The 25,488-nt window shown below is 41.9% G+C and overlaps 1 protein-coding gene across 13 annotated transcripts in view; it reads left to right on the forward strand.

Moving 5' to 3' along the window:
* Nucleotides 1-25,488, forward strand: part of ikzf2 (IKAROS family zinc finger 2) — a 130,709-nt gene that overhangs the window by 97,882 nt on the left and 7,339 nt on the right. For 12 of the 13 annotated variants that reach the window (XM_068036142.1, XM_068036146.1, XM_068036144.1 and 9 more), the window contains one exon: nucleotides 21,798-21,932. The exons of the other annotated variant lie outside the window; for it this stretch is intronic. In XM_068036142.1, coding sequence (XP_067892243.1) covers nucleotides 21,798-21,932 — 135 coding nt within the window. The remainder of the gene's footprint in view (nucleotides 1-21,797; nucleotides 21,933-25,488) is intronic. 13 annotated transcript variants of the gene reach the window in all.

Here is a 25,488-nt window from a genome sequence, read left to right on the forward strand (position 1 = left end):
CACAACTCCCTGGTCATGTGTGATGTGACATCATTCCTCTGGTGACCTTCACTTACAGTTTCTTAAGGTGGTCCGCTCTTAAGGTCGCCCCACAACACGCATCAATGCATCTCGCAGTTCACTGATGCCCTATATGTGAGAACTGGATAGTACATTCAGTTCCAGACAGACACGGCCTCGCAAGCACAGAAAGCAATGGGTTTCGCCTCCATCAATGGATTCTCCCAACGCAGTCTTTGGTCTGCTGCCGGATGGGCTGGAATGTAATGCATCCCTATAATGAATGCATTGTACTCTCTAATCATCATCTCCACTATGGCTGCCCATCTCGCCTTGCCTGACTTGTTCTTCGTTCACGATCCTAATGATGTCCATGGCAGCGATAACGTGAATGTAGGGAACACCTCCTCGTGTTTGGGCCCTCTCGCAGGCATTATGGACCCTTTTCCCCCACAAAGACAAAATAGAGTGTGAAAAGGCACTCCTAGCCTCCATGGGCAATTCCAGCTGCATTAGAAGCTGCATGTTTCAGTGCTGGCAGGTGTTCAGCAGCACTGTGGCTCTGAGCCATTCTGAGGGGTCAGTAAGTGCCCTGGGCATACTCTCCTCTCACACACTCCTCTCATGTTCAGGAGCAGCATGTGGCCTCAAGCTCCTGAGCTAGTGTTTCTGTTGGCAGATGAATACTCAGAGGCCTGACCTGAGGGTTGGGGGTTGCACCCACCTTGCCAGAGTGTATCAGTTCATTAGACGTCTTCTGACACTGGATCCAACTTCTGTACACAGTTCTTCTGCTGACTGTGTTGGCTATTTCCATCCAGGTCTGCTTAGTCTGGGTGGGTGGCCTCCTCCTGCCACCTTCTGGGAAGAGGACCTTTCTCCTCTCCCTTACAATCTCAAGGAAGACCTACAGGTCCACATCAGCGAATCGAGGGGCTGTCTTGCCCCATGTTCCAGGCTTCTGGCACTCCTGAGACATTCTATAATTGTATGATTCTGTGATCTTCCAAACTGAAGTTAAAGCACTGAAGCAGCAGCCACAGTAATGGCTGCTGTGGTCTGTTTAAATCGGGCCCACACTTGAGCAGTCCTGCCTCCATTTCTGTCCTTGCAGTCGCTAATTGGCCACCAAACCCTTCTCTAGTCCAATTAAGGGGGTGCTCCCATGAAATTGGAGCTGATGACTGTTTCCCCCTGTGGGGTGGGGGGAAGTGGTGCGAGGGACGGGCTCGGGACAGTCATTGGGCAGGATTCTCCTTCTGTTTCCCACGCCCGGAAGGAAAATCTTTTCCAATGACGTCATTTTTGCCACAGTGAACTAACACACAAAAATCTCGTGAGAAAGACAATTTTAAAACTTTGTAAAAAAAGACATCTTCTACAGCAACTGATAGTTACCATTTCAATTGTAAAGCAGACAGAATGTTGGGACACATAGCGAAAGGTCTAACATATCAAATCCAGAGCGATCACTTTAAAACTGTATTTCAAGCTGATGAGACCACATCTACATGCAGTTTTGGTGTCCCTCTTTTAATAAGGATGTTCAGTTATTAAAAGGGTTACAGAGCAGGGTTACACAGTTGATCCGAGAACTTCAAGAAATGACATATGAGGAAAGATTGATTGCCCTGGTTTTATTCTCTCTTGAAAGGAGGAGACTGAGAGGGGGTATGATCAAAGTATTTAAAATGTTAAAACATTTGGACACCTTAGATCCAAATAATAATTCCTGCCGTGTATACAATTTAAGCACAGGTGGTCATTTTTACCAGTTAAGGACCACAAAAGAAAATAGAAAATGCAAGAGGAACTATTTTTAACAAAGTTTGTGGACAAGGTGCTGCAACAAGAAACCTTAATGGGTTTCAAGAAGTAACGAGATAGGTTCTTGTCAGTAAGTGGAATTAGGAATGCACGATAGGAATACTGTGTGTAGATAAGCTAAATGGACCAAATGGTCTTCTTCTGACTGAAACTGTGCTATTACAATGTAGCATGCATGAGTGGTCTCTACTGCTTGTATATTTAAGTATTGCCTAATTTTATTGTAAACAAGATTCTAGTTGTTTAATTTCAAATGGAAGACCATATTATTGTTGAATTCAAAAATCTGATACATTTTGTTGTTGCTTTTATGGTCACCCTCCCACTTGCCTTGGAATACTTTAGTAATGAACTACAAAGGAATGTCAGAGGCTGTCCTAATGCATTGCATGAGTTGTCCATTATTTTGTATTATTACTACTTAGGTGATCTTCCTGCAGTCTGGTTGCAAGACTCCAAAGAGGAATCTTTCATTTTTACTTTATTTTTTCCCCTCCCAGAGGCAATGATCCCTGCTGCTCCATTGACCATTCCTTATGCATGAGTCTGGACAGTGAGTAGGTTAATCAAGCACAGGGAGCATTACAGCCAAGTCCAGTCCTCAGTTGTGAATACATATGTCCTTTCCAGCAAGGGTCATGGGATAACTGAAACAAAAACAAAAAGTTCTGGGAACTGATTTTCCTCTCCCAGGCCCAGGAGTGTGGAGGCCAATTCTACCATCTCTAATGCTATCCTGTCAGATCACCTAACCCAGCATAGATTTTAACCTGGGCTTGTGTAGTTTGTGTGGCTCAGTGATACACTGGGTTTACCCACTAAGCCACCAATGCAATCTGTTAACTGAAGTGAGCACATGATCTTAATAGTCTCCCTCTCCTATCTGAGGGACGAGATGAGCCTTTGAAGTTATAATGACATATATGAAGCTAATTCCTCCCTCATGCTGCACCAAATTTGTGTTGCAGAAGTGTGCAGGAAATCCATTTGAATATTTGATTTTTTTTTAATGTAATGAAACAGCACTTGCTGGAAGCACCTGCTAAATAAATAGTCCAGCAGAGCACTTAGGCACTTAAAAAATATACCAATTCATCTCTTGAGAGTAAAATTCACTGTCAGCATTTGAATATTCCAATTATTGGGAAAAATGAAATATGTTGGATTGTTTTCATTCAGTTTTTACTACTTTTATGCTACTATCTCTGCTTTCCTGAAGATTGATGCTTGTGTTGGTATGGGATTCCTCAGGTAGCTACCCAAGTGGCTGTTCTTCATGTGTAAGCCTGATTGATGATTGCTGGTGTACTGTTTGCCTGGAGGGAGGGGAGGGAAATAAGCAAGCCACCACAACTAAGACCAATCCTGTCCTTATCACACACATTAACTTCCAAAAGTAGTAGCTAGAAAGTGATCAAGAATGGATATCCTGACCTCTTCCTGCACCCCCCACCCCACCCATTCGCCCCCAGCTCACCCAACCCTAATCTCAGTGATAACAAGGCCAATTAAGCAGTCCATGACCATTCTCTATAGCATGACGTGGTCAATTTGTATGTCATCTCTCAGGTTAAGTTTTTTTCCTCTCTGTTAGACAGTAATAGATACCAGGTGAATGATTACAAGATTGTAATCTCATTGAGGGGTTGAGATTAGAACATTAAGTATAAAACCCAAGAAGAGGTTACAGCTTTGAAACATTCCGTGTATCTTTTTTTTTCTTTTTAGAATACAGCAGGAACTGTGAAGTTTATGTGGAACACTTTATTTGGTTTGCCCTTTTCCTTGGCCTAAGGCTAGTGTGGATAATGAATGCTCGGGCACTCCATGCAGCTCATGTGCAGTGTTCCCTCTAGGCTGTGCAGCAACTGAGAACTCACTACACAGACCATACACAAGTTAGCCACATTAAGTTACCACACTTGCGCAGTTGCGCAAAAATATTTTAAGGGGCTGCGCACTTAAATAAATCACCCAAGTACACCAAAAAAAGAATTAGAGGGAATGTTGCTCACGTGTAATGACTTCTACACAATTTGTGATTCAATCATTGCAAATATATTGTGTGATAAATCGCAGTTTATTATGAGGAAAGGCTAGTTAGTACATATTGCAGATTTTAGTGTACTATATATTCAACACTGGTAGAATCTCATTCATCATTCTTCTTGAATTTGTGAAAATCTTAGCAAACCAACTTGTATCTTTCACATTTAATGAAAACCCCTCACAGAATACTTCCCTGACTTTACTGAATTGTTCAATGATAGACACACACTAAACATCAATTTGTGGGGAAAAAATATGCTATTGGCTGCTAATTTCACATCTAAAATTAGTCTTTTCATTACGCATTTATTTATATGGTTGTTGGATTCTGTGTGGGCAGCAACTTTGAGGTTAAATGGTGTTAAGTTGACCATGGTTGTAATTCACATAACTCTAGTTATGAAGAGAGCAGAGCGTATAGGCAGAAGCACAGGTGTTGATGTACAGCAGAGCAGTGTATGTTTTCAGTCCACGCGTGAAAATATTATCAGTTGATCTTGCATGAATGCAAGCGCTGGCAAACCAGAGGATGCAGATTGCTGGATTGGCTCTTCATTTGGACCGAGCTTCAAAAGGGATAACTGTACGTTAGTACTCGCCTTCCAGTAGTTTTTAGGAAATTGCAAACCTGTGTGTTGCCAATTTCTACATTTTATGTGCATATAGTATTGGGAATCTGTGGATGTTAAAAGGGTACCTTGAGAATTAACAACCTCTCTACATGCATATGGGACTGTTATTCTAAATGTTACAACCTGTGGTAATGAAACCGTTGGATGGCTTTGCACCTGTCAAACAGCAACTCTGTAATTTTTAATGTCAGAGTTCCTCTTTTCAAATGACAGTTCCATTAAAAAGTCCCTCAATATTATGCTTGATTCAACTTATTTGCATCTGGCCATTTGCAAAAACATTTTTTGGGAACCATTCAGACATTCTGCAATGGTGCAGATGACACTGTCATGCTATTTGAATGAGCATTCAGAATTCAGTCACTTTTATCTATTATTTAAAGTTTGCACATGATTCGGATGGCTTTTAGGATGGTTAAATTGGTGCATTTTTATTTTGCATATAGTAAGGCAGATTAGCTGAATTATACTGCTTGAAAATTCATAAATTTATTGGTTCATTCAAGTGAATTGTCTGTTTACAGTAAGAAGGCAAGCTAAGTCTTAACTAAATGGGGGTAATGAGTTGGGTAATTTTATCTGGCAGTACACCAACTAATATTTTTACATGAAATTCCTATGTGTGCTCTCTTAAATCTGCTGTTAAGCTGTTTATTCTAAAAGAGTTAATGATTGTATTGCAATACTTTGAATAGTGCATTTCTGAGAAAATTAAACCCATCAGTGACTAATGGTGGCATCGCTCATTGTTTTGTTTAAAAAGCTCTTCTAGTACATTGTAGGGTAGATTTTCCAAATCTAGGTCCCTGGCCTGTCACAAATTCTCAGTAAATTACAGACACACCAGCTGCATGTTTTCATCTATTGCCTTTAATAGACAGAAAGTTATGGCCACTGCATCTACAGTTATCCAATATTTACCCATGGTCGCTGGATCAAGTACCTCATCACAGATAAGAACTTGAAAAAGTCTGCCCATTATGGGTATTGTCACATTTCTCAACTGCCTTTGCTATATTTCTCCATTAATTTTACAATGGGAATAAATGCTGACTGTCCCCTTCCGCTTTATCTTTACTTATGATCGCATTAACACATATTTGAAGGGAGTTTTTTTGGAGCCCACAAAATATCACTTGAAACTACTGTCACTTTGGTGTTCTGATATGATTTCTTGTCATAAGCATGTGGTCTTCAAGAAACAATTAGAATAATGATTACTCCGTGGGAACAATGTGACTGAAAAGGTGAACAGCTGTTACTGTGGAAATGGTCATGTGGTTACCAGGCAACCAATGAGTCATTGCTGTATCACCTGCCTGAACTACACATCTCTACTATCTTCTAATTTATATTCTGATAATGACCTTGTAATGAATGCATCTTTGAGGAAACATTTTTTATCCCATCAAAATCCATCAAAAATACTCTCAGAAGCTACTTTATCATTATGATACAAGTTATTTTTACCATCATGTGGTTACTAACGAGGAACAATTAACATAGACCAATGACAGATGAAATTTTCTAGTTACATTGTTTCCACAGATTAATCACAACACATAAAAAGGTAAAACAGCACAACAGTGGTCAAACAGCACAACAGTGGTCAAATGGTTACCATGGACTAAATGGAAATGTACCGAATCCTAGTCATCACATGACCTGTGTTTGCAAACATTAGTCCAGATACCTGCCAACCAAAAATGATCAGATCAATCATGTGCAGCCAATGAGAATGCTAGAAGACAACACAAACAGAGCAGCCACTTGGTCTCCATTGGCTAATGAGATTGTTCAAAGGGAAGTGCCCCAATTTTTCAGATTTGGAATTTTGAGCCTTTTAATCTCTTTAATAAAGAAGTGTCCAAGGTTTATTTCTTCTAGACTTAGTTAGGTGCATACCATGAATCCTCATGAACCACAGTTTAAATCAATGGTTCCCATCAATTTCATGGAGTCAAGTTGTGAGTACTAATAGCTCTTGGTGCGCTGATTAACAAGTTCGCCATCAAAATGCAAAAGCACTAAAAACAGTCCTTTGCAGTCCTCCAAATGCATGAAATTCAAACAGGACATACCTGAAAGCAAGAAATAAAAACACAAATAGAAACTCTGTTGCATGGGCTTTGGAGGCTGCATTACTTGTGCTTTCTGGCTGCATATGGCCGAGGAACATAGTTTGTAAACCTCTATTCTAGGGAACTTTGCTTTCTTGCTTGTTCTAGTTTTAGGAATATAAAATTACACTGAAAGGAAAACTGTGGGCTGAAATTTATGGTGCAGCGGCGGACGTAAACAATGACTTTGCAGAGCCGCTGCAATATTAAACGTGGCAGCTCATTTAAATGGCTGGGGCGGACCCCCGCCCCCCCCCCCCCCCACCCCGATGATGCCATTTTTAAAGATCTTCGAGCTCTATCGTTATATTTAAATATTTAAATGGGAATGATTTTTTAAAAATTAAATTACTTGATCTTGCCCCTCTCCCACCCCCCCAACAACCATAGATTTAATTCCTAGACCTCTCCCCTGCAAAAATACTTGTGCATCTGACCTTTCTCCCCAAAGTTCATAAATTTTAATCTTTACCCCTTCTCACCATCCCCTACACAAATAAATCACACCCTCCCCTCCCGCACTGAAAAACTTGCCTACACCCCCCTCCCCACCAGTGTTCCGCCTTGGATCCCAGGACGGGTATCCAAAGGCGTGGGAGTGCCGGTCACTGGCACCAATATCGCCCCAGAACAAACGGCGGGAGGGGTAGATAATTTATCCGTTCGTTTACATTCTTTTACATATGTAAATTTAGCTTCCGTTGCCAAGTGGCGAGGAGGCCGTCACGAGGCCTTGCCACCGCCAGCAGTATTGGGCTGGGCCTTCCCGGCATTGAGGCCCATGGCGGGCCTCTGCCGGGTGCATTTTCTGGCACCCCCCCCAACCCCTGCCATGATCCTGACGCTGGGGGGGTGCGGGTGCTGTAATATTCAGCCCTGGTTCTTCAAACTGCATTTGTATGAAAAAAATTGTTTCAAACTACATGTTATTATACAGTCAACGGTGATTTTGGTTGTGTCCATCTGCTGTTCTTTTTAATTTAGTTAAAATGCATTAGCCAACATAGTAAAATAATTTTATGTCCTAGCACCACTGGAAATAGTTGCGACACTTGCAGAATGCGCCTGCTATATGTAAAACTTTTTAATATGTTACAGATGTACATTTATCCATCCTAACCTCACCAGGTATCCTATAATTATGTAATTTATGTAAAGTTTCAAAAAGTTTATGTACATTTATTACCATAGCTAAGTACAGATAATGTTATTCTGGATGTACATGAACAGTTCCTCCTTTAGTCCTCCACACTGGCTCCCCATCCCCATTGGATTGAATTTTAAATCCTTATCTACAAATATCTGCTTGAGCTTGCACCACCCTATGTCTAGAACTGTCTCCAGCCTTGGAGTTCTTCCCAAGCCTCCTCCCTCGCACTGCGACCCCGCCCCTACTGCGCCCCCCACACTACACCAGCAACTATCTCATGCCTCTGGTCCACTGTTCATTTCCCTTTCAGTCTACTCCACTACTCTTCAGAACTTTCTCCATAAACCCCTCTATCTTTCCACCTCCCTTCCCACCATTGACACCCTTTGCAAAACTCCTCTTTCTGACCACACTTTTGGCTGCCTCACCTAATCCAACCTCTTGTCCTCTATGAAACAATGTGGGGATTTTTTTAAACTTTACTTACATTATTTAAGTGTAAGTCATTGTTGCTGTTTCACCTCTGCGGTAGACACATTGCCCACAGAAACACAGCTTGCGGGATCCATTTTGTTTTAAAAGAGCAGTTGAGTAGCCGAATGGAGTAAAGCGCTCCATTGAGGTTATGAAGGAAGTGCTACAGCAGGGAGATGCATTTTCTCTCACAGTACCCCATTTCCTTCAGTACTAAAGACACTGTGGCTTGTTTTATTTATTGTTGTTGTTCCTCTCTTTGTACTTTAAAGATATAAAAAGTTAGCTCACATATGACTGAAAACTGACAGTGGACAAAAAAAACAACAAATAATAGTTAGAACAAGAGCATGGTGAATTGAAACACGGAAACTGTTTACATCCAAACCACTAAGGGTAGCAACCGTCTTCACATCTGCTAACTTTTTGCTATCAACTCAGTTAACAAATACAAGTGCAGGAAGAAGGAGAAGAAAGCAACCCACTTTGTTCTTCAACAACTTCTTTTGAGTTGTAACTGTTGCAACCTGCAAGCTATGGTTTCTTGTATTATCACTCATCTGCCAATTCATAATGAAAAGTTGAGTCCTGATTGATTGGGCTTCCCTCTTAGCATGGGAAAAAACAACACAATTCCTTGATGTAAGCAGCCACTTGGCAGGTTAGAAACAACTGTCACATAGCCACTCTAATTTTGTGATCTATCATAACACCTCACACAGAAGAATATTGTCCCACCAATCTCTGCTATATTGAGTTTGTTTGAGAATACTGATGAATTTGTTCAATTTTCACATGGTTTCTGGTATTCACATCAAATGTAACCTCTAAGCTGTCAGATAGTAGGGCCGTTGCACAGGATTATAGTTGTCATGTGGAGTGTGAAATGAGTGCCATAATTTAGTTTCAATTCAATGGGCAAATAAAAATGGTTTCAATGTGACTACTGGAATAAACAATAGCCATTTCAACCAAGCCTCATCATCAGTGGACAACAGATTCCATTCTAATGCTGCATGTGTGATACTCCAGAATCATGTGCTAGACTTTTTTTCTCCTTTTAAGCTGTTTTTTCTTTTGAGAAAAGACTTTGAAAACATAAAATCAAACAAACTTACAGCACAGATAGGCCACTCTGCCCATTGTGTCTGTGCTGGCTCTTTGAAAGAGCAATTGCATTTAATCCCACATCCCTATTTTTTGTTTATAATTCTGTAAGTTTCTCATCCTCAAGTACCTGTCCAACTACCTGTTAAAATTAGTTAAGGAATCAGCTTACACCACATTTCAGGTAGAGTGTTCCACATCCCATCACCTCTCTGAGTGGAAATATTTCTCCTCATCTCTCGATATTTTGGCAATGATTTTAAATCTGTGACCTCTGGTTATTGACCCACTCACCAGAGGGCATAGTTTTGCTCTGCCTATTCTATTAAAGCCTTTCATCATCTTGAGAACCTCTATTAGTTACCTGTTAACCTTCTCTGTTCCAAGGAGAACAGTCCTAACTTTTCCAACCTCTCCTCATAACTGAAGTACCTCTCCAATGTTTTACTTTTGGGAGAGTTAGGGTGCTAAAGGGTGAACTTGTATGGATAAATGGCCTTAACATTTTTAATATTTTTTTCATAAGTTTAGGGCATGGTTTATGGTTTATTCTACAAATGAAAGAGCTTGTATACCATGGGGCTATGTTCTACTTGTTGTTAGATTGCCTTCTGAGCCTGTGTTTGAGGATTGATATCTAAACGCATAAATTTAATTTCCTCTACCTCCTAACACATGTACACAAGTTGCTTAGGAGCCCCTGGATGACAACATGCTCCCAACCATATGCTAGGTTGTTCTTCACTGCACTGCAGCAATTCACCAAGGATCCTTTGACAGCACCTTCCAAACCCGTGACCTGTACCACCTAGAAGGACAAGGGTAGCAGATACACGGGAACACCACAACCTGCAAGTTCCCCTCCAAGCCATACACCATCCTGACTTGGAACTATATTGCTATTCCTTCACTGTTGCTGGCCAAGATCCTGGAACTCCCTTCCTAACAACACTGTTGGTGTACTTGCATCCAAAGGACTGCAGTGGTTCAAGAACATAAAAACATAAGAAATAGGAGCGGGAGCAGGCCATTCAGCCCCTCATGCCTGCCCCGCCATTCAATAAGATCATAGCTGATCTGTCCCTGGTCTCAACTTCTCTTTCGGGCCTGCTCCGCATAACCCTTGACTCCCCGAGATTTCAAAAATCTGTCTACCACCTCCTTAAACACATTTAGTGACCTAGCCTCCACAACTCTCTGAGATAGAGAATTGCAGAGATTCACCACCCTCTGAGAGAAGAAATTCCTTCGCATCTCAGTTTTAAATATCTAACCCCTTATTCTGTAACTATGTCCCCTAGTTCGAGATTCCCTCACCAGTGGAAACATAGAAAAATAGGAGCAGGAGTAGATTATTCGGCCCTTCGAGCCTGCACCACCATTCAATACGATCATGGCTGATCATCCAAACTCAGTCACCTGTTCCCGTTTTCTCCCCGTATCTCTTGATCCCTTTAGCCCTAAGAACTATATCTAACTTTTTCTTGAATATATTTAATGATTTGGCCTCAACTGCTTTCTGTGGTAGAGAATTCCACAGGTTCACCACTCTCTGGGTTAAGAAATCGCTCCTCATCTCAGTCCGAAATGGCTTACCCCTTATCCTTAGACTGTGACCCCTGATCCTGGACTCCCCCACCATCGGGAACATCCTTCCAGCATCTAGTCTGTCCAGTCCTGTTAGAATTTTGTAGGTTTCTATGAGATCCCCTCTCATTCTTCTAAACTCTAGCGAATACGAGCCTAATCGACCCAATCTCTCTTCATACGTCAGTCCTGCCATCCCAGGAATCAGTCTGGTGAACCTTTGCTGCACTCCCTCCATAGCTAGAACATCCTTCCTCAGATAAGGAGACCAAAACTGCACACAATACTCCAGGTGTAGTCTCACCAAGGCCTTATATAATTGCAGCAAGACATCTTTGTTCCTGTACTTGAATCCTCTCGCTATGAAGGCCAATGTACCATTTGCCTTCTTAACTGCCTGCTGCACCTGCATGCTTACTTTCAGCGACTGGTGCACTAGGACACCCAGGTCTCGCTGCACCTCCCCCTTTCCCAATCTATCACCATTCAGATAATAATCTGCCTTTCTGTTTTTGCCACCAAAGTGGATAACCTCACATTTATCCACATTATACTGCATCTTCCATGTATTTTCCCACTCGCTCAACCTGTCCAAATCACACTGGAGCTTCTCATATTCTCAAGATCTACCCTATCAAGCCCCCTTAGAATCTTACATGTTTCAATAAGATCACCTCTCATTCTTCTAAACTCCAGTGAATAAAGGCCTAACCTGTTTAGCCGTTCTTGGTAAGACAACCCCTTCATCCCAGGAATCAGCCTAGTGAACCTTTTCTGAACTGCCTCCAATGCTAGCATATCCTTCCTTAAATATGGGGACCAAAACTCTACGTAGTACTCCAGGTGTGGCCTCACCAACACCCTGTACAGTTGTAACAAGACTGCCCTATTTTTAAACTCTAACCCCTTAGCAATAAAGGCCAAAATTCCATTTGCCTTCCTAATTACTTGCTGCACCTCTATGCTAACATTTTGTGTTTTATATACAGGAACACACAGATCCCTCTGTACTGCAGTATTTTGTAGTCTTTCTGCATCTAAATAATAATCAGCCTTTTTATTCTTCCTACCAAAGTGGATGGCCTCACACTTTTCCACATTGAACTCCATCTAGCAAGTTTTTATCCACTCACTTAACCTATCTATATCCCTTTGCAGATTCTTTGTGTCCTCATCACAAGAAGGCAGCTCACCACCATCTTCTCAAGAGCAATTAGGGGTGGGAACTAAATGCTGGCCTAGCTAGTGACATCCATAGCCCTGAATGAATAAAAAAAGAGACAAAGTTTGTAATACTGTCCCAAAATGCCTTGCTGTTCAACTTTTCTGTCTTGTTAATGCAGCATATTGGTCTTCCAGTGCAGCATAATTGTGGAACTCCACTGATCAATGTTGGAATGAAGAATTATTATTCAGTGTTCCATCAAATACTACCAAGTAGTGTAGTACCAATAGCCTTGTGCAGTGTAAAACCTAATTTATTCTGCCCCAGCAATGTGACCCATCTGAGCCTCAAAAGAGCACTCACTACTCAACAGTGAATATTTCTGCTCACCCGCAAACTTCTCAAAATGGGATTAGCAGTTTCTGAAAAAAAGAACTGCATTTATATAGTGCCTTTCATTAACTGGGGACATCCCAAAGCGCTTTACTGCCAATAGAGTACTTTTGAAGTGTAGTCACAGTTGTAATGTAAGAATTACACTGTTGTAATGTCCACACCTTGGGATTTTTTTTCCTCCCTATAGGCACTAGATAAGTGCATGTAGTAGCTGTTCTTATGGAATGAGATAATGGCTCACGCAGTGGTTGCAAACTCTCTGCTTGCCTTCACGAGAGCGCTGGGCCAGTTCCTGATTGAGAAGATGATCATATATTATAAAATGTAGATAAATACCAAGTGCTATCTGCTTTGTCAGGAGGTTGAAGAGGAATTTCCCATATCTTTTTCTCTTGAATGACCATGAGCTTTTTTTTTCTGCTTTGTTGTCACTGGCTGGAAGTTACATAACTGATGGTGGTCAAGTGGGCAAGTGTACTGGTGGGTATGTCGGCCTAATTGTGATGGTCAGGCATTGCGGTTGGGTGGAGCAGGCTGGATGGGCCAAGTGTTCTTTTCCTGCCCTTTGATTTTGTATATTAACAAAAATCCTCCAAATATACATGTACACAATAGAACCTACCAATTTATGGTTTTTAATGGTTATACAGTAAGTAATCTGTTCTCATTCTTTAGTTATGATTTAGATTTAGAGATACAGCACTGAAACAGGCCCTTCGGCCCACCGAGTCTGTGCCGACCATCAACCACCCATTCATACTAATCCTACACTAATCCCATATTCCTATCACATCCCCACCTGTCCCTATATATTTCCCTACCACCTACCTATACTAGGGGCAATTTATAATGGCCAATTAACCTATCAACCTGCAAGTCTTTGGCATGTGGGAGGAAACCGGAGCACCCGGAGGAAACCCACGCAGACACAGGGAGAACTTGCAAACTCCGCACAGGCAGTACCCAGAATCGAACCCAGGTCCCTGGAGCTGTGAGGCTGCGGTGCTAACCACTGCGCCACTGTGCCGCACCATATATGCCCCATATATATGAAATAACTACTTTTCATGTATCACTGATATTGTATGGCATTCTGAGTATTGCATTAATGTTCAGGCAATATTTTCCCCAAGTAGGACTAACATTTCTCACAAAGCATTACTGAGGACACTTCAGCTGCCAGAGCCAATTGTTACCTGACCTGCCTGTATAGTATTGTATAGTAATTTAGGAAATCACTATTGTTGGCTTTTTTATTGGCATTTGCTTTCTCTAGAATTACTACTGTTGCGAAAAAATAAAGGGTGGGTGTGCCCAAACATAATTATTTACTCTGCTGGATAAAGTCTTATTAGGAACATATGAACAGGAGTAGGCCATTCGGCCCATCAAGCTTGCTCCGCCATTCGATAAGATCATGGCTGATCTGATAGTGGTCTCAACTCTACTTTCCTGCCTGCCCCTCATAACCATTGATGTCCTTGTTTATCAAAAACCCTATCTATCTCAGCCTTGAATAAATTTAATGACCCAGCCTCCACTGTTTTCTGGGGAAGAGAGAAATTTTTTTTCATCATCTCCGTCTCCTCTTGGGCTGGATTTTAAAGCCTCTCCGACGCCAGGAATGGTGGCGGGGGGTGGGGCGGGGGACAATGAAAATAGGAATGGAGGAGGCCCGCCACCGACCCCAACGCCAGTAGACCCTGTACCGATCTCGGCGGTGGCAGTGAGGCCTCGTGGCGACCGCCCTGCCACTCGGCGACTGGTCCACAATTTCCATATGTAGATTAATTTACATACATGATTTAATGAAGCTCCCGTCGCCTCCTTAATCGCCACACCGATTTTATTCGGGTAGCCGACATTGCCACGCATTCGAATCCCCTTTCGGGGAAATAAGGCGCGACTCCTGTGGGTGGGGGGGGAGAGGGGAGGAACTTTTTTCTGCATGGGAGAGGGGGAATGGGGTCAAACTCCTCATTTGGTTGGGGTTGATGGGAAGGGGTAAAGGATAAAGGGTCTGAACTTGGGGGGGGGGTGGGGGGAAGGGAAAAGGTCATTTAATGACGGTGGGAATTCCGGGGTGGGAAAGGGCTGAAATTAAGTTTAATGCCATTGCGGGGGTGAGAGAGGGCATGGGAAGACTATTAAATTCATATTTTACAATGTACATTAACTGGCCCATTAAAAATTTAACGTTTCATTGGGGGCCTTTAAAAATGGTGCCAGCGACTGCACATTGGCGCCAGATGCCGTTGCCGGCGACAGCTTGCCCGTCCCTTCCACATCATTGGTGGTGGGGGGAGGGGCGGCTGCCTCGGCCATGCCAATGAGCCGCCGCGTTTGGAATCGCGGCTGCTCGGCGACATGGGCCCCGTGCGGGACGCATTTTCTTCCACCCGCCGCCTTTTCCGGCAGAGGGCTGTTAAAATCCAGCCCCTTATTTTTAAACTATGTCCCCTAGTTCAACACTCTCCCACAAGAGGAAACATCTTCCCAGTATGCACCCTATCAAGTTCCCTCAGGATCTTGTATGTTTCAGCAAGATCACCTTTCATCTTCTCAACTCCAGTGGGTAAAGGCCCAACCTGGTCAACCATTCTTCATAAGTCCTGCATCCCAGGAATTAGCTGAGTGAACCTTCTCTGAACTGCCTCTAATGCAATTATATCCTTTTCAAATAAAAAGACCAAAACTGTACACATACTCTAGATGTGGTCTCATCGAAGCCCTGTACAGCTGCAGTAAAACCTCCCTACTTTTATATTCCATTCCCCTTCCAGCAAACGTCAACATTCCATTTACCTTCCTAATCACTTGCTGTACCTGCATATTAGCTTTTTGTGATTCATGTACCAGGACACCCAGATCCCTCTGTACCACTAAGTTCTGCAGTCTCTCTCCATTTAAATAGTATACTGATTTTCTATTCTTCCTGCCAAAGTGGACAAGTTCACATTTTCCCACATTAAACTCCATCTGCCAGATTTTTTCCCACTCACTTAACAGGCTGAATCTTAAGCTTCAAAAAATGCGCAGCACACACGTAAGACCTGCGCCGCGGAACTGCCGCGATACTTTGCATGGCAGCTCATTAACGTGGAGGAGGCGAAGGGCCTACCCCCAGTGATGTAGAGGTGTTGGGCACTTTCCTGTATTGTGTCATAGCAGGATAGGCTAAAAAAAAAAGATTAAAGTCTGACCGTAGCCTTAAAGGCACAATCAGGCTAAACCTTCATTATCTATTTCTTAGATGTGCTATAAGAAATTGGACATCTATGTCATTTTTTGATGAGTCACAGATGGAATTGCAATAGGGTTTCAAAATGATGGCTGCTGGGTAAGGAGAGGCAAAGGGCAGTTGATATTTTTATCTGAAAATAAGTTGACTAGATATAAAAAAGGGATATTATTAATGGTATGATTGATTATTTCTTGAATATATCTAGACAGTAATATGTACTTAAAAAATTTCTCTCCCTTTTAAACAGATGCATTGACAAAGTATTAAGTTATTAAGATAGAGTCCATGGGATTTGTGGGCAGATCCTGGGTTGGATAAAGCATTTGTTGCATCATCATGAGCAAGAGGTTGTCACTAATATTACATAATATTTCCAACATTCCAACAGTAACTACATTTCAGAAGTCCTGAATTGGCTGTAAAGCACTTTGGGTGTCCTGAGGTTGTGAAAGACACTATATAAGTGCAAGTATTTTTTTAATAGCCATGGTTCTGGGGACCAGTTACTAATGATGTTCCACAGGGATCAATGTTGAGGCTTTCTACAACCTTTATTAATTATTTGGATGAAGGCATTGGGGGAACTGTCCTTAAGTGTTTCGATGTGCAAAGGTCTGTGCGGGTGTTAGGTGCTTAGGTTAGAAAATAAATAGTGAAACAATTTTGTTATCTTGCATAAATCTTTTAAGGTTCATGACCAGTGCCATGAGGACAATGTAATACAAAACAAAAGAACACTATAATAAAAGCAAAATACTGTGGATGCTGGAAATCTGAAATAAAAACAGAAAGTGCTGGAAATACTCAGCAGGTCTGGTAGCATCTGTGGAGAGAGAAGCAGAGTTAGTGTCTCAGGTCTGTGATCTTTCATCAGAACTCAAACACTATTGTCCTTTTATAAGATCTTGGTTAGGCCTCATCTAGAATACTGTGTTCATTTTTGTTTCCCTCATATAATATAGAGACACTGGAAACAATTCTGATGAGAGCCACTAGATTGATGTCTAATCGAAGCTTATAATAGGCTTAGGGAGCTGGGTCTTTTTTATTCTACAACAGTGTAGATTTGAGGAGATTTGAATGAGTTCTTTAAAATAATGAAAGGATTAGATTTGGTCCATGTGAATCAGCAATTTGAGTCAGATAGTTAGGGAGGACCAGGAGACATGAGCGTAAGTTACATTAACTTAGAGGTTGGGAGGTTTTTCATTTTACAAGGGTTGTGGAACTTTGGAACAAGTTGCAAGTTTTGTTTCAAAAGGGAGCCGGACAAGTTCCGAACTGAGGCTTGCATTATAGCGTATGAAAGGTAGGTGGGGTGTTGAACGATGTGTCGCCTGCTCGTTGTGGTCTGCTGGAATGTGTTTCATCACCTTTGGGAGTCAGAGAGGAAGTTCCCAGTTTTTTCCCCCTGAATTGGCCTCGAGTTTTGCTTTGGTTTCTATGCCTCTCCCAGAAGATTATGTGGCTGCTGGTGGATGGGAAGCAAAGGGGGTTGGTGTTAAGTTGCAATGTGATGGTATAAGACATGCTCGATGGGCATTTGGATTTTTTCTTCACTTTCGTATTAGCCAATAGTGATTGCATGACCTCGTGATCCTGGTGCTGTAAGAGTTAACCTGTAAAACATGGTATCATAAAGAACCTTGTGCAGTGAATATTGCTAGTTTATTGATACCTGCAGTAATCCAAAGAGAATGCATATGCCCCACCGGTTTTTTTCATATATTCTGCAGCATTGCCAATCCGAAATTACTTTTACTTGCTTCTTTCTTGCTATCTGTCTGTCTGTTTCTCTATTTCTATATGTTTTCCTGTCGATTGACTGTCCTTATTTATGCTTTATCTGTATACTTTGTAACAAATAGCAATTCTTTAGGTATGGGAACATATAAACTGTTGGTTTAACGTTGATTAAAACAAAACTAACCATAATTTTCAGTGTTGAAGGGGCAAATCTTAGATTGAGCCCTATGTCTGTGTACGGACACAGTGGGCTGGATTTTGTTCTCCCCCAGGCGTAGGGTTCTGTGGCGGTGGGGCCTGAAGATGGCTCTGGATGAGGCATTCCACGGACCTCGATGCTGGGAGAACCCAGCCTGATCCCGCTGGTGGCGGCGAGGCTCTGTGGCGGGCCCCCAGTCGCTGAGCGATGGGACCACAATTTAAATAGTCTTGCCTGCGATCTTGAGGGAGATCGCGGCTGCCGGCACAACTGCGCCTTCAGATCCCCGACCGGGGAAATGAGACCTGGTGGTCTGGGGGAGGGGGGAGGAGGTAAGTTTATCAGTGCAGGAGGTTGGGGGGGTGCGGGGTGTCAAATACATGGAACGGGTGTAGGGGATGGTGGGAAGGGTTGAACCTTAAACTATGTGTAGTTGGGGGGGAGGTCAGATATTAAAGATAAGTGTTTTGGGATGGGAAAGTGCAAATAGTTAATGTAATTGTTATTTGGGGGTGGGAAAGGGGCATTACAAATCTATTTATTTAATTTTAGGGGGGGCTTGTCTTTAAAAATTTAAATTAGGCAGCAGGGCTGGCTGCCCATTAAAAATGTCACCAGTGCCAGCAGCTGACACCATTGCCGGGGACAGACAACCTGCCCCAATCCATGAGATAGTTGGGTGGGGGAGAGCCACCCCAGTTATTTAAATGAGCTGCCGTGGGGCTGTTTGGCATGCAGCCCCTTGCTGCCGATCCAGACCAGTCTATTTTGTTGTCACTCATTTGAAAATTGTTCTTCCCTAATACTTCATCTTTCCCATTTTTCATGGACACACATTCTTGTAGCTTGGTAATAGACAGTTAACAACTAACGTGTATTATAGCACCATTAATTGCATTGACAGTCAGAAAAACAAAATAAGATTTGATAACATTCCTACAGAATGGTCAAGAGTCATTTGTTATTGAGTAGGCTAGAGTGAACAATAAACGTTGCACTTGTAGCCTCGCAAACACAGTCAACGTGGCTTTCAAACTCAGTCCTATTCGCTGATTGAATTCAGTAAGCTTGGAGGTTTGCAAGCGCTTTTTTTAGGGATGTGGGCCGGGATTTTATGTTGGGCGGACGGGAGCTGACCACCGACTGAAAGGTCGGTGGCGAACCTGCTTTCGCCTCGCCTGGGGAATCCTTTCTGTATTTTACGGGTCCACAGGCTTGTAACTGTTCCAAGGCGGGACTTCCATTGAGCTGCCGGCCAATCAGCGGGCTGGCAGCTCTTAGTCCCAGCAGCACCACCGGGAGCGGTGGCCACTGCTGGGACTGCAGCCCAGCTGATCGCAGAGGAAGACATGGAGCCGGGAGTTAAGGTAAGTTTTCGTTGCCTTGCCGGAGGTAATCGGTTGGGCCCAGGCGAGGCAAGGGTGGTCAGATGAGGGGAAGGGGGCCGTGTTGGGTGCTAGGGGTGGTTGGGATAGCAGGGGCGGCCCTCCTTTGGGCACCCTGTGCCTGATGAGCAGGGCACCCTCCCTGGTACGATCAGCAGCCGCCTGATTTTCCCAGGCAGCTTTTCCTGGCTCCAGGACGCCCGCTTGCCACGCGTAAAATCCGCGTGGAAGCGGGCGAAGGCCCTTTAGTGGCCATTAAGTGGCCACTTAAGGGGCTTGATTGGCCTGGGGTGGGTGGCCCATTATTCGCTCTCCCCCCCACCCTACGTAAAGGGTGGCGGAGGTGGGAGGGGGTCAGAAAAGCTTCCCAGAGCCTTCCTCTTCATTTTATGCCCCCGCCACCATCCCGCTCGTTGGGTTGGCGTAAAATTCAGCCCATAGTATCAGAAGCAAACTGTGAAATTTACATTAATTTGTAGCTTTTATATTTTGTGATATTTAAGTTATATTTATTCATGCAAGCACAATTCACAACAGTAAATTATTTTTAATGTTTGCCATTACATGTTCCTGGAGTCTTAAAAACTGTGGATCAGTTGTAAATCAGAGTTGACATTCTGTTGACCTGCACTTAGTTCAGGCTGCTACTGTTTTCAGAATTTAACTCTTTTATGTCATATAGGAAATATTAAATGAGTAGGTGTTCATTTATCATGAGTTTAGACACATTTGTATCTGTTTTGGCATGAAGGGAAATTCAGTGTGAAAACCATTGTTCCTACACTAAAACCAGTGAGAAACACACACCCTTATTTGCAACAAACTCCATTAAACATGTAATCCTGAGTTTTTTGATGTCATTAAACATTTCTACACTTTCAACCATTTTGTTCGAGGAAACCGAAAGGTTTCTGCAGCACAGCTGGGCACCTTTGGCAGTAAAACTCCCATGGATAAGGTCTACACCGAAATCCAAATGCCAATTCTAGCCTTTTCCATTATTACTGTTACTCTCCTTCATTGTATTACACTGGTTCTTGCCCATGTAAATATAAAAAGCCTCATGGTGAATGATTGTTCTACTTTTAGATGGCAGGGTGAGTGAAACAGAGAGCAATCTGTCTTGTTCTGCACTGTGCCAATACAGAGAAGTATTGAGAGTGCATATGCAAACTTTCATATATTCCAGACTGTCCCAGTTGATGGAAGAGTGAATAAATCCAAACTTAAAACAGTTTTGACATAATAATCAAAGTACATATTTCCACTGTGTTCTATATTGAGCTGTCATATTTCGCAGTGATAACTGTTTGGGCTGGTGCAAGATATTGCCATAATCTTGCTAGATGCTCTAACCCTCCCTTTAGGGCAAAATAGTGTTCTTAGTGCTGAAGCCAATAATGTTAATTTTTTTTTACAGATTCAGTAACTAGTTCATGGAAAGTAGCCTAATAAATTGTTTAAAATATTTCCATAAGTAACTGATGTTTCAAACTTTTGAATATTTATCAAATAATAGCTGAAAAACTCACACACATCATTTGAAAAATTTCTCAGATATCACAATCTGCAGAAACATGCTAGAGACATTCAGGAAACTTGATTTGCCCTGACACGGTTGTATAATCACCATGCAGTTATTTCTTACAAGGGTCCATAAACAAGATTTTCAGGTTTTGCAGAGAAAATAGATGGAATAGTGGAATCCCTAAAATATTGATGAAAGTCACAGAATTCCATGCAATAAAACCAGATTTTGATTTATTCAGTCACCATAAGCAAGTGGTCTGAATTATAAAGGGACACTTTAAATATTAAATTGTAATAATTAAAATTTAAATTATAAAATTATCCCTAAAATACCAGTGAAATACCAGAATGCTGCAAAATAAAAACAGAAATTGACTTCTTCCGTCAGCATGAATCTATGCCCCATTCTCTCATCTGATGAAGTAAAGATGAGTGCAGGGCTCGGGATACATCAGTGCCCTTATTAGTAAAGAAAATAATATAAAATTGTTGTACATATTTTTAATACTAAAAGATTAAGAGAATGCCTAAAGAAAACTTCTGTTTTTGTGAAACAACGGAACCTCCTTAAAAATTTTCTGTAACTGCTTTAATGTTTTAAAAGACACAAATATTTAAAATATCAGTAAACCAGACTTTCATGATTTGTTTCTGTAATTAAAAAGAGTTTTGAAATGCAAGGGGCCTGCATTATTAACCACTCCAAAGTATTTATTTTTTGAAAAAAGCTTCATTAGCCCAACTTCCTTGTAGTTTCAGGAACAATGAACACACCATGGATAATGAAACCAGAAAGCTTTTCATTGCCTGGGCCCCACCCTGCCAAACAGCATCCCTCCCCATTCTAGCCAGCCACTGGCCACGTCATAATAAGAAATTAACTGATGACATATGGGCAAAATTAATCAGATAAGTACATATAGTAATAACATATAATAAAATTTAATTCTGGTGGCTTTCCCATTGCATGTATTTTTATAGTGGTTTTAAAAAAAGATGAGTCAGTAACACTTGACTGCTTCTGTACATATTTTGCTGATAACTATAGGTTAAACTTACGTGTTGCCTTTGAATCACGCCTTATGAAACTTATGGTGCACAGTTTCCTTTTAAACACCTTTATTGCTTATTGAAAATGATTGATATAAATAACGATGATGTAACTTGAGTACAATTCCTTCCACAGTGGGCAAGCCTCACAAGTGCAACTACTGTGGTAGAAGCTACAAACAGCGCAGTTCACTGGAGGAACATAAAGAGCGCTGTCACAACTATCTGCAGAATTCCGGCGTGGAGGCTGCACAGCCCATGAATCACCACGGTGGGTGGGATGATGTGAAGGAGTTCCAGTTTGTAGTGACACCTCAATAGTTTTACCTTGAAGCTCTATCTTTTCTATCTTGATAGTGTATACAGTTTTAGATATTACTAACTATGCTTTCTGTAATACCCAGAATGACCAGCCAACGCAATTAGTTTTTATTATCAAAACTACTACTATTAAAAGGAAATAGTAAAACAGAGGCATCCTGACGTGGGCATAGTGTTACTTCACATACTATATTTTCCTACTATGTGTAGTGTTATGATTGAATATTAATGTGAAAAAGTGACTGTATTATCTTTTCAGAGTTTCCTATTACTGCATTCTCACCCAAGCATTTCCATTCTGGCAATAATGTTTATTCAGACATTTCCAAAAGAAATATTCAATTCCAGTAACTGACTACTGACAGTTACTGTATGCATTCTTCCAAAATGGAGATAAATTCAACATTAGATACATTCAGAGGAAAAGATGGGAGTGTCTCTTTTTATCCATTTGTCAAAAAAGCTTGTGTTACGGTAACAGGCTGAATGCCTTTTTTGAATTGGTGTCACACTTATTAAATCGAAAACATGAATTACGAAATGCATTAAAAATCCACAATATGATCAAATTTAATAGATATTTTAAAACAGCTGGCAATTAGCTGCTTTCAAATTTTCTTTACTTCAAGTTACTGATTCACTAAACTAATTACAGTTAAGAAGGCATTTCTTAAGGGTGAGTTCTGATGTAGGGTCACTGACCTGAAACCTTAACTCTGCTTCTCTCTCCACAGATGCTGACAGACCTGCTGAGTGTTTCCACCATTTCTTGTTTTTATTTCTTAAGGAATCTTATTTTGTAAAGTATTAGTAATCAGTTTATAGGTCAAAGTTAGTAACCAGCTTCCAGGAAAGCTTAAGAGATGGGCAATTCATGAGATTATGATTAGATTAGAGATACAGCACTGAAACAGGCCCTTCAGCCCACCGAGTCTGTGCCGACCATCAACCACCCATTTATACTAATCCTACACTAATCCCATATTCCTACCAAACATCCCCACCTGTCCCTATATTTCCCTACCACCTACCTATACTAGTGACAATTTATAATGGCCAATTTACCTATCAACCTGCAAGTCTTCTGGCTTGTGGGAGGAAACCGGAGCACCCGGAGAAAACCCACGCAGACACAGGGAGAACTTGCAAACTCCACACAGACAGTACCCAGAATCGAACCCAGGTCCCTGGAGCTGTGAGGCTGCAGTGCTAACCACTGCGCCACTGTGCCGCCCCAAACGTCATATTTTAACGTTTAGCCTATATTACATATAGTTAAACCTTTTTAGTGAAATTTTCTCAAAATTTTTTTTTAAATTTTGACTGCACGTGCAGTATTTTCACATGACCTCTGATTCACACCGTTAATATTATAAAAATCATTACAGTACATGTTGTGCTTTGCCCTTCAAATCTTTTAAGAAAGTAAATCAGGTAAATACATGGTGGAGAAAGGAATAGAAGGTTATGCTGATTTTCTGCTACCAGACAGCATGTTGGTCACCTGCCACGGTCTCGCCTCTGGGCTGTTTTTGTTCAACCAGGATCTGGGGACGGGGCTACGGCTGTTTATGGCTAACCACCAGCAAACGGCAGGTAGCCCATTAAGCAAATTAAAGGGCCTATTAAGTCCACTCTACAGGTGTCAACTGGAATTTTCAAGTCAGCATTTTCAGTTTTTTAAGGGATCAATTTGGAATCCATTTTTCAATGATTTATTTTTAAAGTCACTCCCATTCCGAGTTCTACTTTTGTTTGCCGTTCAGTGCTAGCATGACTGAAGCGTCATTGACAGTTCCAGGTACCCCACTTCATAATTTTCACATTTCATTCAGTCAAAAGTCTTCCCCATACTCTCCCATGCCCATAGAAAAATGGTGAGACTAGGCCACTTTTCACCCATGCACAATATAAATCCTGGACCAGAGATTTTCTTTTAATTTTGCTTCTTACACTTTTTGTTTTAGTATCCTTTATTTTTTTTCTTCCCTATGCAATTCCATTACTGGAAAAGAAGATCGGGCAAGCAATCTTCTTTCATGCATCTGGTAATGCCACTCAAGAGATAGAGTGTTGTTGGGAGATATGACAGTGGCCCAGATGACAACTTCAGATTTTTCCATCCCTTCCTGTCTGGACACACTGGGCAGAATTTTTGATTGCCTGAGGAGACGGGCAGGCCCGCAATTTCCTGCTATCGGTCAGAATGCCGGTCTCTCTGGGCCATTTTTATTCAGGCAGGATTGGGGGGGAGGGGAGGGGGTTGTTTACAGCTAACCACCCGCAAATGTCAGGTAGCCCATTAGACCAATTAAAGGGCCTATTAAGGCAGACACCAACTGGAATTTTCAAGTCAGCATGCCCCTCCCCCAACTGAGGCCAAAACATGTTTGACAGATGGAGGTGACTTCCTGGTGGCAGTGCTCCATCTTGCTAGGTGATCCTCTGCCCCCCCCTACCCCCACCCCCCACATCGTCCATAGCCATAGGGCCATGGCTGCGGTTGCTGGCCATCCAGTGGAGAGATTGCTCCTCCTCGATGAAGGCTTGGCAGCTGCAGACATTTTGAATTTCAGCATTTATAAAAGCTCTTAGAAGTGCTGCTCCATCTTGAGACACCCTCTTTTTCCTATCTGCATAGGCAGCGCCCATATCCTAGTGGCCCTCCAGCCTCGGTAGTCCACCTTCCATCCTTAATTGGATAGCAAGCGCACACTCTGGCCACTAATTGGTCTGCTCATTAACAATCGTGTCGGGCATCAGGCATCGACGCGACAAAGGATCAGAACGTGGAAATGCGAACCCGTGTGAAAACTCATCCCACTAAGCTTGTGCTTAGTATTCTCCTCACTAATTTGGCCTCAATCAAAAACATTCTGCAAGGAATTACAAGCCTTTGATTTTTTTATTTCAGAAAATCCTGATAATACAACTAATAGAAATAGTAGAACCATTCAATCGAAATATTCTTTATTTATTTAGTCGGCAAAAGAATAATTAAATTAATGAAACAATCCTTTAAAAAGGCAGACGGAATGTTTTATGTCTGCAGTTGGCAGTTTAATTTTGGATCGCTCTAACCTGCCTGCCATTACAAAATTTAGTGCTGTCATTTCTCAGCCAGGCTGTGTGGAGGGGAATGCCCCAAAATTTGCAGAACAGGCCAGCTGACCCATATTCACCTTCAGTTGGACTCATAACCACCTCACTCACAGAACAACATTTAGATTTGGAGTTATGGGGGAGCCCCCCCAGTTCCATTTGCCCACTTTTCAGGTTGAGAAACCAATAATAGGAGAAAAAGGGTGACATGCATGATATTTTGTGACAAAGCACTTGATACAGCAATGATAAACTAACAAATAAAAACAATAACCATACCGTTAATTGAGTTCCAAGTGTACTTACTGTGTTCCAAATGTATTTTAGAGTAAGCCCATAAAATAAGTAAAGCTCTCCCTTCACAGTAAAAGTTGTAACTCACTTCCATATGTAATCACGAATAG

The sequence above is a fragment of the Heterodontus francisci genome, chromosome 7 (assembly GCF_036365525.1).
Source record: "Heterodontus francisci isolate sHetFra1 chromosome 7, sHetFra1.hap1, whole genome shotgun sequence".
NCBI classification, from domain to species: Eukaryota; Metazoa; Chordata; class Chondrichthyes; order Heterodontiformes; family Heterodontidae; genus Heterodontus; species Heterodontus francisci.